The following is a 14,693-nucleotide window of genomic DNA, read 5'->3' as shown; positions in this document are numbered from 1 at the left end:
GAAGCAGGAAGGTTTGTTTTTTTCCCTTATTAAATGAAATCATTATTTAAAAACTGCATTTTTCATTTATCTTTGTCTGATATTAAAGCACTGTATATATTTAACAGAGAAGTGGAATAAATTTAACGTAAAAGATTCCCCAAGTCTTTACTCAAGCAGAAACAAAATGTTCCAAGAATCTCTCACAGGTCATCTGGTGAATTTGTAGGTATTCTTTTTTATCGAGTCTGCACAACTTAATGAACAATATGTGAAATGTTGAGGTATTTGTAGGCAGCCTAGACCTTACCTGCAGTGCACAGTAATTGGCCCGTCCTGGCCAAACTGTTCTTTAGTTTTATGCACTTGGCCAATAAAATCAATAAATCCTTCTCCTGACTTTGGCACTCCTTGCTCGGGCCAGTCTGTAAACTGGAACTGACGAACTGTCCGTGACTGGCCATCCTGGGTGAAAGAAAATATGGTAATTTGAAACTCAGAAAATTCTGGAAGCCAGTACAAATTAGTCTGTCTTGCTCACAGGCTGACGACTCACCCTGGCATCAGTGACTTTGAACTCTCTCAAGATGTACTGGGGCATGTTGTACTCAGCCATGGGATCCACCACAAAGTACTGGTACCTGGCTGAGCGCTCTGCAGGCCAGTACTGGTGACACTTCTCCTGTAGAGTACAAAGGCTTCTCTTCAGAGCGCTGCATCATATTTAAAGTACTCAGTGTGTGAGGAGAACCATTTCTAGGCAATTTATAACGGAAATGTCACCATAACTTGTGATATTCATTATTCATTTCATTATATTTAATTCATTATATTAAATTTTTGATAGATTTCCCCCCCCCCAAAATTGCAAATTCTTAATCACGAAACATTCGCTTTTCCCCTATTGCAGGCATCAAAAGCTATTCTGCTGCCCATTTTAAGAGGACATTGTTATTCACAGTTCCGTCCTCTCCTGATGTAAACTTCTGCAACAACAACACATGGAGCTGCTCATTATGCTGCTATTCAGTCAGCCCTTCAATATATTCTTTTACTGAAAATAATTAGCTCAAATGACAATATATTGTGTGATACTGCATGTTATAGTACACGCTTAGGCACTTAATCAAGGGAAAAATGTGGGTCTATTGTTTAAAAGCTGCAGCTAGCCCAACACATTTAATTAATGTGAGTTTCAAAGGATTTGTAAATTCTTTGTCTAGTTTTTAGTTAAGAGCTTGTACAGCTACACACATCTCCATACTGGTAATTCTCTGGGCTCTGAATAGCCGAATAGGATGGTCTGCTTTCCTTCTGTGAAGTGACATGCTTTTTTGTTGTTAACTGAAGTTATTTGTAACCTCTTCAGGTTCCTTTGGTCTAAAATATAAGACTTTATAGAGCCTAACAATGGGAGTGGAAATCAGTCTATATGTTGTTGTTGTTTTTATCTTTAACCATTCTATCGCGTGTGAAAATCAATATTTGTAATTACCACCTTTATTCTTCAACACAGACTACTAGGCAAGCTTTGTTGTTATTTCTTTATTTCTACTTTAAGTAGTCTTCAGGAATGGATCTCTGAGACTCTTTGGCATATCACAGTCTTTTCTTTCTCTTTTCCTTCCTTAAGAGGAACTTCTTGACAGCAACCCTTTCACTGAGACCATCCTGATGAAGCTTCAGGTAACAGTGGGTGGGTCGTCTGTAGGGCCAGATGCGTCTCTCAGGCCCTGTGTCAGGTCTTTGCAGCATTTTTTTCCTATTTCTCCAGGACATGACTGTCAGGTGCTAACAGGTTTTCAGTTAATAGCCCTTTGAAAGCTGCCTTGTTAGTGGAAAAAAAAGCTATTTTATGATAATGGGCTGTGTAATTTTTTGGCATTTTCTGTAATTTCAACTAAAGAAATTGGAACAAACTGTGTTTTTGTGATGGGTTGTTAGTAACAAAGTGCCTAAAGCTACAATTTAAAATTGCTTCTTTGCTAAGCTGCTTTGTGTAGACCCAACACTGGTTCATCTCTTGAGTTCAGTTCCTTTTTATCCTTGAACGGTTCATAGGTCAGTGTTAAGTAGCTCAACATTCCTCTGAAATGGTCAAGCACTGGACTGAAAATGAGTAGAAAAGCTGCCAATGTCCAAAGGAAAAAAACCAACATGTAGCTCAAGACTTTTGCACAGTACTGTGATACGCTAATTAAAAAGACATTCAACCAGTGCAGCTATATGTTTTTATCCTGCAGGACCAATGCATGTATCACATTTGAGTGTGTTTGAGTGCATTTATCCGTACCCGTCCCATTTCTCTCAGTTTGGTTAGCATGACAACAATGGTGGAGTTATGTTCCCACAGCATCCTCCAGTAGTCCTCTGTGGTCTCAGCCAGTGGGCCCTGGGTTGCTATATAGGCCTTCTGCTGCCTATAAACACATGGATAAGTATAAATGAAAATAAATTTCTCCCCATGCGTGAGAACATTGTAAAGTGACTGATGTTAAACTGACCTGTATCCATCAATGAAGCTGGCATTGATGTAGTCGGATCCTTCCACTCCTCTGATTGGCTGCAGACACACACGCGTGGTCTCGTAGGGCATGATATTCACCAGCCGGTTTTTGAACTTGTTGCACGGCAGATTGGCACTCACAAACCGTGATGTGTGGGCCTTGGCACTGGCCAGACGCTGAAATATAAGAAATAAAGGAAATATGCTGTAATATTGTGCAGATGAAAATTACAGAAAAAGAATTACAAGCAGCACTGATGAGAGCACTGAAATGATGGCGAAATAAAAAAGGACGGATAAGCAAGGAAGTAAAAGAAAAAAAAAGTACTCTTTTAAAAAGCACAAGGTTTGGTTTTTTATTGGACAAGTGGAATTAGAAAACCATCTTTAATCTGCAGGCCTCAGGATATTTAGTCAGACATCTTCAACTGAATCAACACAGCAGGGCCGATATAGGGGACGAGGGCAGCGGTAGGGAATGGAACAGGGAGAGGAAGGAGAAAATCAAAAGTCAGGGGGCAGGAAACCACAAGGCCCCACACTGTCTCAACACACACATGTGAACCACAGTTGATCCAGTCAAAAAAAAAAAGAAAAAGAAAAACTGGAACACACACATTCATATGTGGATATGTGCAGACAGGCAGCCGTAAGTACATGCAGTACACTCGCTCACACTCGACCACTGGATGACACGGTTTAAAAAGAAACACAGAGAAACAGAGAATAGGCAGAGGGAAACCGCAGACTCAGGGGGAAACAATGGGGTCTCATGAACCCAACGTCTACCATCAGCGGCTACCGGAGTGCTGTGGGAGAAACAGCAGTACCTTATTTTCTTACAGACAGACTGAGCTGGAAAATCCCCACTAATCACAAGTTCACCAGTTCATTCTGGGTACTCTGAACCCAGTTTCCAGCATCAACAATAGTAATTCTTCATGTCATTTGGTTTGAATTTGACGCGGTCTTATCAATAAAGCCTGGCAAAAACAAAGCTTTTCACCGCTTCGATACATGCCAATATTTTTCACCAAGGAGAAAATCATGCCCTCCTGGCAAGCTCCGAGAACTCCACCAATAAACTCTCTGTGAAAAGAAACAAAAACACGGCGTATTAAGGTGTTGGATTACCAAAAGCAGCCAGAAAACATTCACCTCTCCCTTTTCCTCACACGCTTGCTTCAACTTTGTGATTTTATTTGAGGGACATGACGCCTCTTACACGAGAAGTTCCAACCTTTTGGTGTTTTGTTGACGGAGGTGGAAAGTAATCTTTCAGACGGTGGGCTGTGATATACCACGCGAGTTCAAGTGAGATGAAATATGGTGAGTGGGACAACCCCGCCATGTGTTTCACATCAATCTAAGGCTGTGAAAACAATACAGCGAGCGCTCAGTTCATTGTCATTCTGAGGGGAGCGCTCCTATTAGAGGGAGGGAGGAAAGCTGGGGCATAGGATGAGGGAGATTGCTCAGAGTGTGTTTACCTTGCCCTCTGATTGTCTGAGCAGACACAAGCCATTCCTGGGAAAAATTAAGCCACCTGCTTTCAACGTATACCTGTAAAGCTACAACCGATTCTCTCTTTTTCACCCAGCCAGGCCAGTCAGGTCTGCAGAGAACTCATCTGGCATGAGGTAAACAACACAGTAAACAAAATAACAACTAGAATATAATGAAAATAACACTTCCCAGCAAGACTTTGAATCCCTTATGTTCTCACTGCGATTGTTTATGATGCCTACATTTGCTGTTCTCACTTTATATTCTAATCAGCTCCCTAAAGTTTTGAAAAAGCTGTTATAACTTCCAACCCCCTAAGATTTTATTACAAACTTCAACTTTCTGGCCTACATTATTTGGTCTTTACGTGCATGCCTATCAAACTTCCCAAACTGCGATGCTTTCAGAAACCCTCAGAAAAGCTAACTCTCTTACCTTAGATTCAAAAGGTGCAATCCCATAATCCCCTTCAAATCCAACCATCTATATGAATCTCTCAGAGGGGGATTGAAACTGTAAGAACCACTAACAGCCCTGGGAAAGATGCTCAGGGGCTATCAAAGTCAAAGCTTCCTGAATTAAACATTCTGTATGTCATTTTAGACAACGTTCTTCCCAAGCTTTGGTGGTAAGAACCATCTTCCTATGAAAACCCTCAGCATGGGACCTGAAGTGCAACTTTGTTTTTTGGTCAATTATGGCTTTCAAGGTCAAGAATTAAATATGAAATATGAACGTTTGCTCTATTCTTTATATGGACAGAATGGCCAGTAGGTAAAGTCTTCAGACAGTGATTTATCCCGCTGGATATCTCTGAGCAGGCCCTGAAGATCTGCAGTGCTTCAAAGATGCTTTCACTGGCTCTTACTGTTAACCTTTTAGGTGGCGAAGGGCAAGAAAAAGACAACTCGGCCTTACAGAAACCAGTGAAGTGTTACATTATTATCATGAATCGGTTTTATGAACCACATAAATCTGTAGGGCTTAATTTTATAGCCTTCGGAGGAACAAAGTGAATCCTCCTCACCTTGAACTCCAGCTCCATGCCGGTGACATTTTCTCCTGGTTCAATCTGCGTCAGCCTCTGGATGTAGGAGTACAGGTTCCTCGCAGGGACTTCGGTGTTCCCGCAGGTCACCGCCTCCAGCAGTGCATCGTGAATGAAGATGTACTGGTCTTCCGTCTGCACCATGTAGTTCCTCTCGGAGCGCATCAGCGTGACATGACCGTAGATGTCGATGGTCTTCTCATGCTTGATTCGCTCTGTCATGGCATCAATCACAATGAAACAGCCAGTGCGGCCCACTCCAGCACTGGAAATAGGAAAAGAGAACCAGATAGTGAGGTTATTTTCTCACATAAACTGCAGTGTGTGCGCTGTGTCCTAATACCTGGTGCAAATCTGTCCCCGCAGAGCTCAAACATAACATGCTTTGCCTAAATCAGCTAACTATCATCGAGATCCCAGCCAGCAATATTTCCGTCAAAGCAGGTAAAAATTGACATCAGCGATGAGTCAGCAACACTGTCTCGCTGGCATTAAGAAGATATCCTCCCTATCGACACACGATCCGGAAATATAATACCGTTAGCTGCCCACCCAAACACTTCACATTTTTGCTGTGCTAGTAAACGGTGAGACAACCTGACCAAGCAAGTTTGTGCAAGTGAATAGAAAATTCTTTATGTGGTTAAATGAATATCGGTGTGCATGCGCGGGAGCGTTGTCGAGGTGGAATGAGATTTGGTCCGTTGTTTGATACAGAGGTTGGTTGAAATGTAAAAGCACATTATGATGGAGTCTTGCCAGGATAATTAAATTTGACTGATAATCCTGTTAGATACTCCATCTGACTGCTACGGAAGATTAGGAAGAGCTGCTCTCCTGCCAACCTTCTCCGCTGCGTCCCGCCCCCGTCGCTCTGCCTCTTTTTCTCCTCGATAAGTACCCTCTCACGCCAGCCCCGACACTTTTTCACACTCACATTTGTCCTTTTCTTCTTCTTGGAAACCATTTTCTCTCCATCTTTCCTTTTCTTTAATTCATCATTTTCATTCACTGTGTCCTGGATTTGACCTCACCTTCTTTTTTCTCACTCTGCACACATCTCCTCCTCTAACTCCCAGTCCCTCGCTACCTTTCCCTCTCCATCATTGTCTCAGCCTTACCCCCTTCCCCTCCTTCATTCTCCTCCACATCCATACCTCACTAATTCTTCCCCCTGAGAGTTTCTGCTCCATATTCCCACTGCCCTGCTCTATCTTCTTTTCTCTGCGATTGCCAGTAAGAGCAAACAGAAGCTTCATTCGAGCTCTGGAGCTAAACGCTGTGCCAAGCCCGTAATGACAAGCTCCCAGAGTCTCTTCTCCATCCAACACATTGGCCTCCTGCTGCTCAGACAGCAGCTCATTTGAATATAAACTTGTGAACCCAGATGTACCTCCAGCCTAAATGGTATATTGTCAACTGTGAAAGCTAATTATGGAAAATAGGGTCAGCATGGTAGCTGATGATGGAGATGAAGGAGGTTGTTGTGGGAGGAATGTGGGTGTCTAAGCCAGCCAGGATGTTTGGGGTTTGCATAAGGTCAATCTTATTTTACTTCAGCGCCTCTGAACTATTTTATACAAGCACCCTTGGACTCTTGTTGATTTTCGCCGACTGCCAGGCTTTTGAAAATGTTGTTAACTCATAAATGCCAAAATAATGCATAAGTGTTTCATGCAGACTCACAAACACACAGTCACGGAGCAGACCTGTTTCCTTTATGGTTGTGGATGGATATCATAAATAATTCTGGTTCAGTGAATAATAAGAATGGATGAGCCGAACTGAAAATACACAGACACATACCTGCAATGGACAACCATGGGTCCCGCATCTGGAGGATTGCAGGCCTTGACCCGGCGAAGGAAGGCCAGGAAGGGGGTGGGATGTTCAGGCACCCCGTGGTCTGGCCAGGCTGTAAACTGGAAGTGACGGACTTCACGCTTCTCATTTGAGCCACTCTGGTTGAGCAGATTAGACGTGGGGTTAAATATAAAGACTTAGTTATTCTGTAATTTTTGTAAATGTCCACAAATCCCATTAAAAAAACGTAAACAAGCATGTCATGAGCTGCCCAGGCTATCAGGTTTAGTCTAGTTTATTTTAAAAGAAATCTGCAGGGCACTATAGTTTTTGGCAAACACTGCTCAAATATAAAGAAAGTGTATTAGTTGGCACTCTCTTCAGCCACTGATTAATACGCTGATGTGGTTTGATCACTCATTACAGCAGCAGGATGGTTTATAGTGTGAGCTCTCAGAGCTAGCTCTAAAAATATGCTATCCAACCATGCTGGGAATGAAATTTTGTTTATAGACCTGCAACGAAGTATGTATAAATATTTGAACAGATCAATTACGCACACTCCATTATACATGCCATGTTTCAGTACCTTGTAAAGAGCGAAGGTCCTGACAGAGTAGGTGGCCAGCTCCACTGTGTCAAGCAGAGTGACCTGGATCAGGCCGTAGGTCTCTGTGCCACGTGTTGGCCAGTACTGATCGCACTTCACCTAAAATGGAAGAGGGGAGAAGCTGTGAGAGACGAAGAGCAGGTTGAATAATTCTTTGCAAAGATTTTGGTGAAAGAAAAGAGAAAGAAAAGAGCTGACGTGACTTTGAGTGCATGTGTAGAGGGAACAAAAAAAAAAGAAAAGAAGGGGGAGAGGAGTGCTAAAGCAGATCAGTGAGAGAATTTGAGAGAATCAGACAGTAATGTACATACAGAGACAATCCAGCATATGAAAAGGGGTTTTAGTAAGTGTGTGTCTGTGTCGGGTGGGGTGGGCGTTTGATCATGCTAGTTAACTGCTATAGGTTGGTGGGCTCTCTCAAAGATCCACACCAGTGCTCAAAAAAGCCAAGAGATACCGAAAACTCATCCTTCACATATTCGATGCTGTACGTTGCTAATACATCGCAGCCCCACAAATCCCTACATAACCAATCGTAGCACATACAAAATCCCAGCATCCCTATCAAGCAAAACACTTTGATTTCCCCTGCACCCGGCAGTCATATTTGTAGTTCTTCGATTCGGCTTCGGAGACCACAGAGGAGGGAGGAAAAAAAAATCCCAGAGGAGATGAGGGGGGGCTTGGCAGAATCAGGCCAAACCAAACGTTATGTGCTGATCCCTCCAGTCCTCACATCAAAGACTGCAGGGAGCTCAGCTCAGCTTGCTCTGCATTCCACTGCTCCAGACTGGGGATTATGCGTTTTGGCCCGTGATGTTCAGGCTGTAATTACAGCTTTTCAACTGTTGTTTTCCCACCAGACCTTGAGAGACTGTGGGGACAGGAACGGTTGCCTGTGTAAGGAGGAGGGGGGGCTCACACTGACAGAGCATAAACAGGATCGCAAAAAAAATAAAATCCCTGGTGTGAAGACTATATTATCCATTGATTTATGAGGCTAGCAGCATAACTGTGCCCTGTTCTAGCGTGGTTTGATTGGTGCTAAAAGGAAGGATGCTGGCATCGTTCCCACAGTGGGACCATCTGTGATCATCTGTGCGCTTAATGCGTAAACACATAATGGTATAATGTTGAGAGGTGTTAAATGAGATTAAATAATTTTCTCCAACAAGCAGCCCACTACTCACTCAAACAGTACGTGCAGAGCTAGTGGGCTGATAATAAACAGCTAAATATCTTCAAATTGAATGTTTTCATTTCATAACGCTGTTTATTGAATTTTGACAATTTACAGCTTCACAAGCTCAACACAAACTTGCTCTGCAGTGGAAAAAAACCCAAAAAACCCAACCGAAAAACAACCAAAAAATAAACCTTATGACAATGTGGCCAGAAAACAAGGACTACTTAATATACTACACAGTCACAAGACAGGAAGTGGAGGAAAATGCCCATTGTGGGTGCGATCATGCAAACCATAAACACTTATGTGCACTCTTTATGAACTGTATTAAAAGCAAAAAATAACATTTTTAACTAGTTAACTATGTGGTCAGTTTACAATACAATTTTTGCATTATCATCCAATGCATTATTTGCTATTGCTTGGAGAAAAAAAAGAGGAGGTGGGGAGGGAGCAGAAAAACTATAACAAAACGGGGGATAAAGGTAAGGAGAAAACCATGAGAAGTGAGTTTGTACTTATAAAGGGATTTTAGCAAAGGAGAGAAAGAGAGATCTTGCCTTAGAGAAGAAATAAGAGGGCATCTGAGGGTCAAACAGACACAACAGAGACAGTTGGAAAAAGTTGAAAAGGAAACAGTGTTTTAACACAAGGCACAGGTTAATAGGAAAAGAAGCACAAATGGGAAGAAAGGATAATTTTCTGAAAAGGTCTTTGGACATAATTGGTTAACACTTCAGTCATGATTCATACCTCAAGCCATTCATGTTCATTTTACTCTGACATGACATTCTCATTACACTGAATTTTTACTCAAGTGCACATTCTGTTAACAATAGCAAATGCCTCGAAGCCAGATTATTTTCTAATTCATTACTTACCCCAATTTAGCTGTACTTGTAATTCCTCCAGGTCTGGTTCATCAATCCACGCTATTTTTTTTGCCTTCTACTCTGATACACTACACGCCCATTCTGACTTCCCAAGAACATTTAGCTTGATCGTCATGCACTAAATGTTGTATTCCAGCGATTCCTCGCGTGTCCTCTTCTAGCCTATTCTGTTCACTCCACCTACAATCTATTGTCCTCGTGCATTCAAATAAAATAAAATGAAATAAAATAAAACTCATGTCTTTTTCTAGTCTCTCTGTATCTCCTCACAACATGCCACAACACCTTAGCTGTAATTTAGCTGTTTTGCATTTCTCACTCATTATGTCACTCTAACCATCAGTTATATATACACGCCTCCATCATGACAGCTTATGCATTAGTCGCACGTTGCACATAACTTGCTTTCTAATGTAAAGAAAAAATACTGACGATACCGATGATGAAAAATGTTTGTCCGTCAGCATGCCTGCTAATGCTGAAAAATATTTAGGAGCTCACTAACAATATTTCAGTACTAATTACCAACAAAACGACTCTTTTCCCCACAAACTTTAAAAGTTAATTCAGCCACAGAACATTAGCTTCCAGTTCGGAGTGACTGGACAGCATTGCATATGGTATAAAACAGCAGCTTTTGTTGGCCTACACATTCTCACTAACAAAAAGTTTAATTTAAGTTTCAATGATTGTGATTTTGTGGATACCAATTTAGACACAATTTTCATTTGAAGCTATCCAATGAAAACACCAGCCAATATTACCGTATTATTATCAGCTTATTGCCACAATAATGTAATAATAGTAGAAGTTTTAAGCCAAAACATTTTCTTGTTACCACCTTAACACATGGCGACCACAACGCTACCAAATAGTTCTACCTCACTGGCATCCTTGGTTTATAAATGTAAATATTAAGTTTACAAATTGTTAATACCTTTGTATTACTTGCTTAATATCTTGGTTATTATATTATTATCTGATTATGTTGTTATTATGAAACTATTACCCTACTATAAGAACATTACTGAGCTGTAATGGAGGCTGCGATAATATATTTATTGTTGCAGATGAACTCTATATATCATATTCTTTTCAGCTTGTGAAAAAGTAGATGCTTCATAATCAAAGACAAATAGATAACCTCATTAATTTTAACCAAACGTGTAACTTTTCTCCTATTTTATGCAGTGGACCTCACAATAGAGCTTACCCAGTTCTTATACTACATTTGATACATTTAATCCAATAATAAAACCACAATTTTTCTCATCTAGCCTTATGCTTTATCATGTCCTGCTCTAGTCTTTGGCTTCGTCTGTAATATTGTATTTGTACTCATTCTCTGTGATGCTCTCTCTATTCAGCTCTGCAGTCGTGCACACTCCCACCTTATTCCATTTCCTTACCCGTGATTTCTCTTCCAGCTTGGTCATCATGATGATGTTGGCTGTGTGCTGCTCCCAGACCATCCTCCAGAAGTCCCCGAAGGTCTCGGGAAGGGCGCCCTGAGTGGCAATATAGGCATTCTGACGGCGGTAGCCATCAATATAGTTAGCGTTGATGTAGTCACTGCCCAGGACACCTGAGTAATAAGAGAAAAAGTGGATGTTATTTAAGGTGGAGAAAAGAATAGAAACACATGTGTGCAAGTTGAATTGGAGAATGGATTAGATGGAAAAAGCAAATAAGGGAAAAGACAGAAAAACAGATGGGAGCAAAAGATACAGGCGGTGATGAAACACTCAATTCTAAGTCTGTATGCTGAGAGTATGGGAATGATGCATGGCACCGATTGCATCAAATTACTGTCTGCAGATGAACCTGATTTTTATTCTGTTCCATGTTGAAATAATCCAAGTCTACTACTATAAAGGCAGGTTTATGTGCAAGTAATAAAGGGTGAGGATCATGTGAGGTCATGGCAGGGAGATTAATGTTTTCACAGGGCCCAGAGGCCTTTGGTGTTGGATTGTTCAGCCGTCTTGTTTTATAATACATGCTAAGACGATCACGGGCCTAATCTGAGTATACTCTGGATGTGTCGCTTTGAATGGCAATATGACTGTAAGGCCGTCTCTGTGTAAGACTCGGCTGACACTGCTTGTCCTGGAAGGGATTGTGTGTGTGTGTGTGTGAGAGAGATGTGAAAGACTGTCTGTGTGTGTTTGATTTAGGATCAGGCCTGCTCATCTAGGGCCTAATACCATAATCCCAAAAATCACTGAGTCACAGCTCAAACATGCACACATACGCCAAAAACACCAAAGTACACACACACACACATACACTCAGGCACACATGCGTATGTTCAGCTGTGACCCGATTCTGCCGAAATGGGACCTAAAACTCCTTTTGAGCCTTCAGATGGCAGTTTACGTTTAAACAGATTGAAATCAATGAACAAACAGCAGGTTGCTGACAGGAAGAAACTCCTGCAGCCGAGTCTCCTCCCGCAGCTTATTTTACGAGCACGAATCAGTCCCATACAGTTGTAAAATCCCACGCCAACATCGCAAACACACACACACACAGCAGACACACACACTCAAATGACAGAGGAGCAAGAGGAATGCTTATACAACTTACTTTAAATGGGATGTGGACAGACGGTAAGAAGAGCTTCTAACATATGTTTATCAACCCCAGTCTTTAAAAGACAGCTTGCCTAAATTCTTTGCGCTACAACTTTACTGCAATGGACTACAACAGAAGCAATCTGCAGATAAAACACACACTCGCACTTTCCAGTCACTTGGTGGGAATGCTGGCTTGGCAGAAGGTCTGCGTTCAGCAACGCATGGAAGCAGCTGCGAGGAGAGTATATGTTTGTGCTCGTCCACATCTGGGCATATATGTTTTTTTGTGTGTGTTTATGCGTGCATGAAAGCGCTCGTGTGTGTGTGTTTGGACATGCTCAACAGTATTTGCATTTTCTTAGCTGGAAGAAAGACAGACAGCCAGGGCTCCAGGACAGGCGGGGGCGGAGGGGCTGCTCACACATGCTCTGCCCAGATAAGGCTCATCTGTTTGGGCTTGGCCTCCCACTGCCTCCCTCTCTCCACATTGGAGCTGCCAGTTTCTCTGCCTCGGGTCTTTCCCAGCTGAGGTGGGTGAGTGCGCTTCAAAATGCACACTGAGTACAGAACTATTTGTTTCTTCTCATTTTAAACCATTCAGAAAGCCCAAATCCAGGAAAATGGGCACACCATGAATAAATCGGTAAACAGTCTAAATAAAGCACGATCACACGCTATCTCCTCAGATATTAAATTGGTCAGGCCGGGTCCAAACCAGTCATATGATGTGGTAAAACAGTGGGGTAAGACACAGCAGTTGGTTAGATGGGAAAAAATGATTGTTTTCATTGTGTTTACGTAGGCTCAGCACTTGGTTTGTGATGCATGGGAACAGCCAGTGCAGAACAGCTTCGAACTATTAACATCCCATCTTTCACGGATAGAAGCTCTCACGCAAAAGTTCACACAGTCATATACACACATGCACAGTATGACATAACGCACTACTTTGCCTCCACACCCAAACTCAAGAATCACAACTTCATGCCCAATTTAAAGCCTAGCCCAAACCATAACTCTGCAACCAAATCGTAAACCTTAAATGGCCCTGAGAAAGTGACCAGAGTGGCCTCATTTCCTGAAACCATTACCGTAGCCATATAAAGACGGAGGTAACAGGTCATGCACACCCACACACGCACACAAACACAGCGGAAGCGTGTCCTACCCTCGATGCTGGAGAGTATAACTCTGGAGTGATCGTAGGCAATGACGTTCGCGTAGCGGTTCTTTGGTTTGTTGACCTCCAAGTTGGAGTTCTCCCACGTGAACTGTTGACCAGGATCGACTGACTGCAAGACACGCAAGCGAAGGTCAAACAAAGAACAAACATCAACGAGAAGCTGTTGCAGTTATATCGTTTCATGTGGCTTACCACAGTTGTTCTGTGCTCAATCATGTTTTTGTTACCAGAAATATTTTGGCATTATTAAAGCAAGTGGGTTTCAGACAGTGAGACTAGCATGCAGTCTGTCAAAAACATTAGATTAAGATAAATGGCCGTGGCACGAATGATTCACAGGACTTGCAATGAGGAAAAAACAATCTTGCTACATACCACTTTTAATCTCCGTATGATTGTAAGGTACGATATGCTGCTTATGCGTGCACAGCATTGGCTGATTCTCTAAAATCACACATAAGCACCAAGCATTAGCACTTAAAATTTACTGCTGGCATCGATATCGCTATCTCTTAAACTGAACCTCAACGTGCAAGAAATTGGCATCCAGAACAGGAAGATTTTAACAGTTCCAAGAATCTGAGCTCACAGGCACCGGGGCAGGATCGTTGCAGCAAAACCCACTGTTAAAACCAACAACAAACTGAAAATTAAGAAGGTATTATTGATACTGTATAGGAACGTGGGCAACCATGATATCCCTTTTCAAGAAAGACTTTCCACTTTCAAAACTAGCTAAAAGAGAAAGACGATAAAAGCGCAACCAATAACCCTGGGAGAGAGGGGATGGTTGTGTTAGAGCAACACATTAAGTTCCTAGAGGGTAATTACAGCAACCATTGCTGTTAGCTGGGAGAGGCAGACATGAGGTCATTATAGGGCTGTCAATGGAGAGGGACGAAGAGGAGAGAGCCAGAGCAATTTAGCAATTCTGAATATTTTACGACACATAATTATGGTTTGGTTAAGGAAAAAGTGGACAGGAGCGGTACTGGATACGTGCACGTATCTGTGTGTGTGTGTGTGTTTAAGACTGCTTTCCATGAGCAGCCGACATCATGTGTGCCTGATTATTACACCGCAATCATTTCTGGCCTCTCTCTCGCTCTCAGTCCCTCTTCCATCCATCTCTCTTGTTCCTTCGTTAAAGCTTCAGTACCGAACAAAGCACACAGTCATGCAGAGAGAATGTGAGGCTCAACAGAGTGGTTCCAGCTCACACCACAATTGCATACAGCTTCTCCCTCAATGTCTCCTCCATCCTCCTTTATCCTCTCTCCCAACACTCTCCGCCCCCCAAAAAACATTCTTGCTCTGTTTTTCTACTTTTTGCATAATGTGTCCTTGTCTTTCTCTATATACGTACTATATATCTGTCACACACAATTTGTCTCTCTTTT

At 42.1% G+C, this 14,693-nt stretch overlaps 1 protein-coding gene across 1 annotated transcript in view; it reads right to left on the bottom strand.

The window, feature by feature from the left end:
• ptprdb (protein tyrosine phosphatase receptor type Db) overlaps positions 1-14,693 on the bottom strand; it is a 162,100-nt gene that overhangs the window by 4,472 nt on the left and 142,935 nt on the right. The window contains exons 35-43 of the mRNA XM_085410023.1: positions 13,279-13,402; positions 10,941-11,116; positions 7,432-7,551; positions 6,846-7,000; positions 5,019-5,304; positions 2,484-2,662; positions 2,273-2,399; positions 536-661; positions 290-444 (exon numbers count right to left, since the gene is read on the bottom strand). Coding sequence (XP_085266149.1) covers positions 290-444; positions 536-661; positions 2,273-2,399; positions 2,484-2,662; positions 5,019-5,304; positions 6,846-7,000; positions 7,432-7,551; positions 10,941-11,116; positions 13,279-13,402 — 1,448 coding nt within the window. The remainder of the gene's footprint in view (positions 1-289; positions 445-535; positions 662-2,272; positions 2,400-2,483; positions 2,663-5,018; positions 5,305-6,845; positions 7,001-7,431; positions 7,552-10,940; positions 11,117-13,278; positions 13,403-14,693) is intronic.

The sequence above is a fragment of the Rhamphochromis longiceps genome, linkage group LG6 (genome assembly GCF_057381845.1).
Source record: "Rhamphochromis longiceps isolate RC_006_pf linkage group LG6, R_longiceps_female_GT1.1, whole genome shotgun sequence".
NCBI lineage: Eukaryota > Metazoa > Chordata > Actinopteri > Cichliformes > Cichlidae > Rhamphochromis > Rhamphochromis longiceps.
Note: the sequence above shows the minus strand (reverse complement) of the source record. Positions and strands in the feature narration are given on the sequence as shown.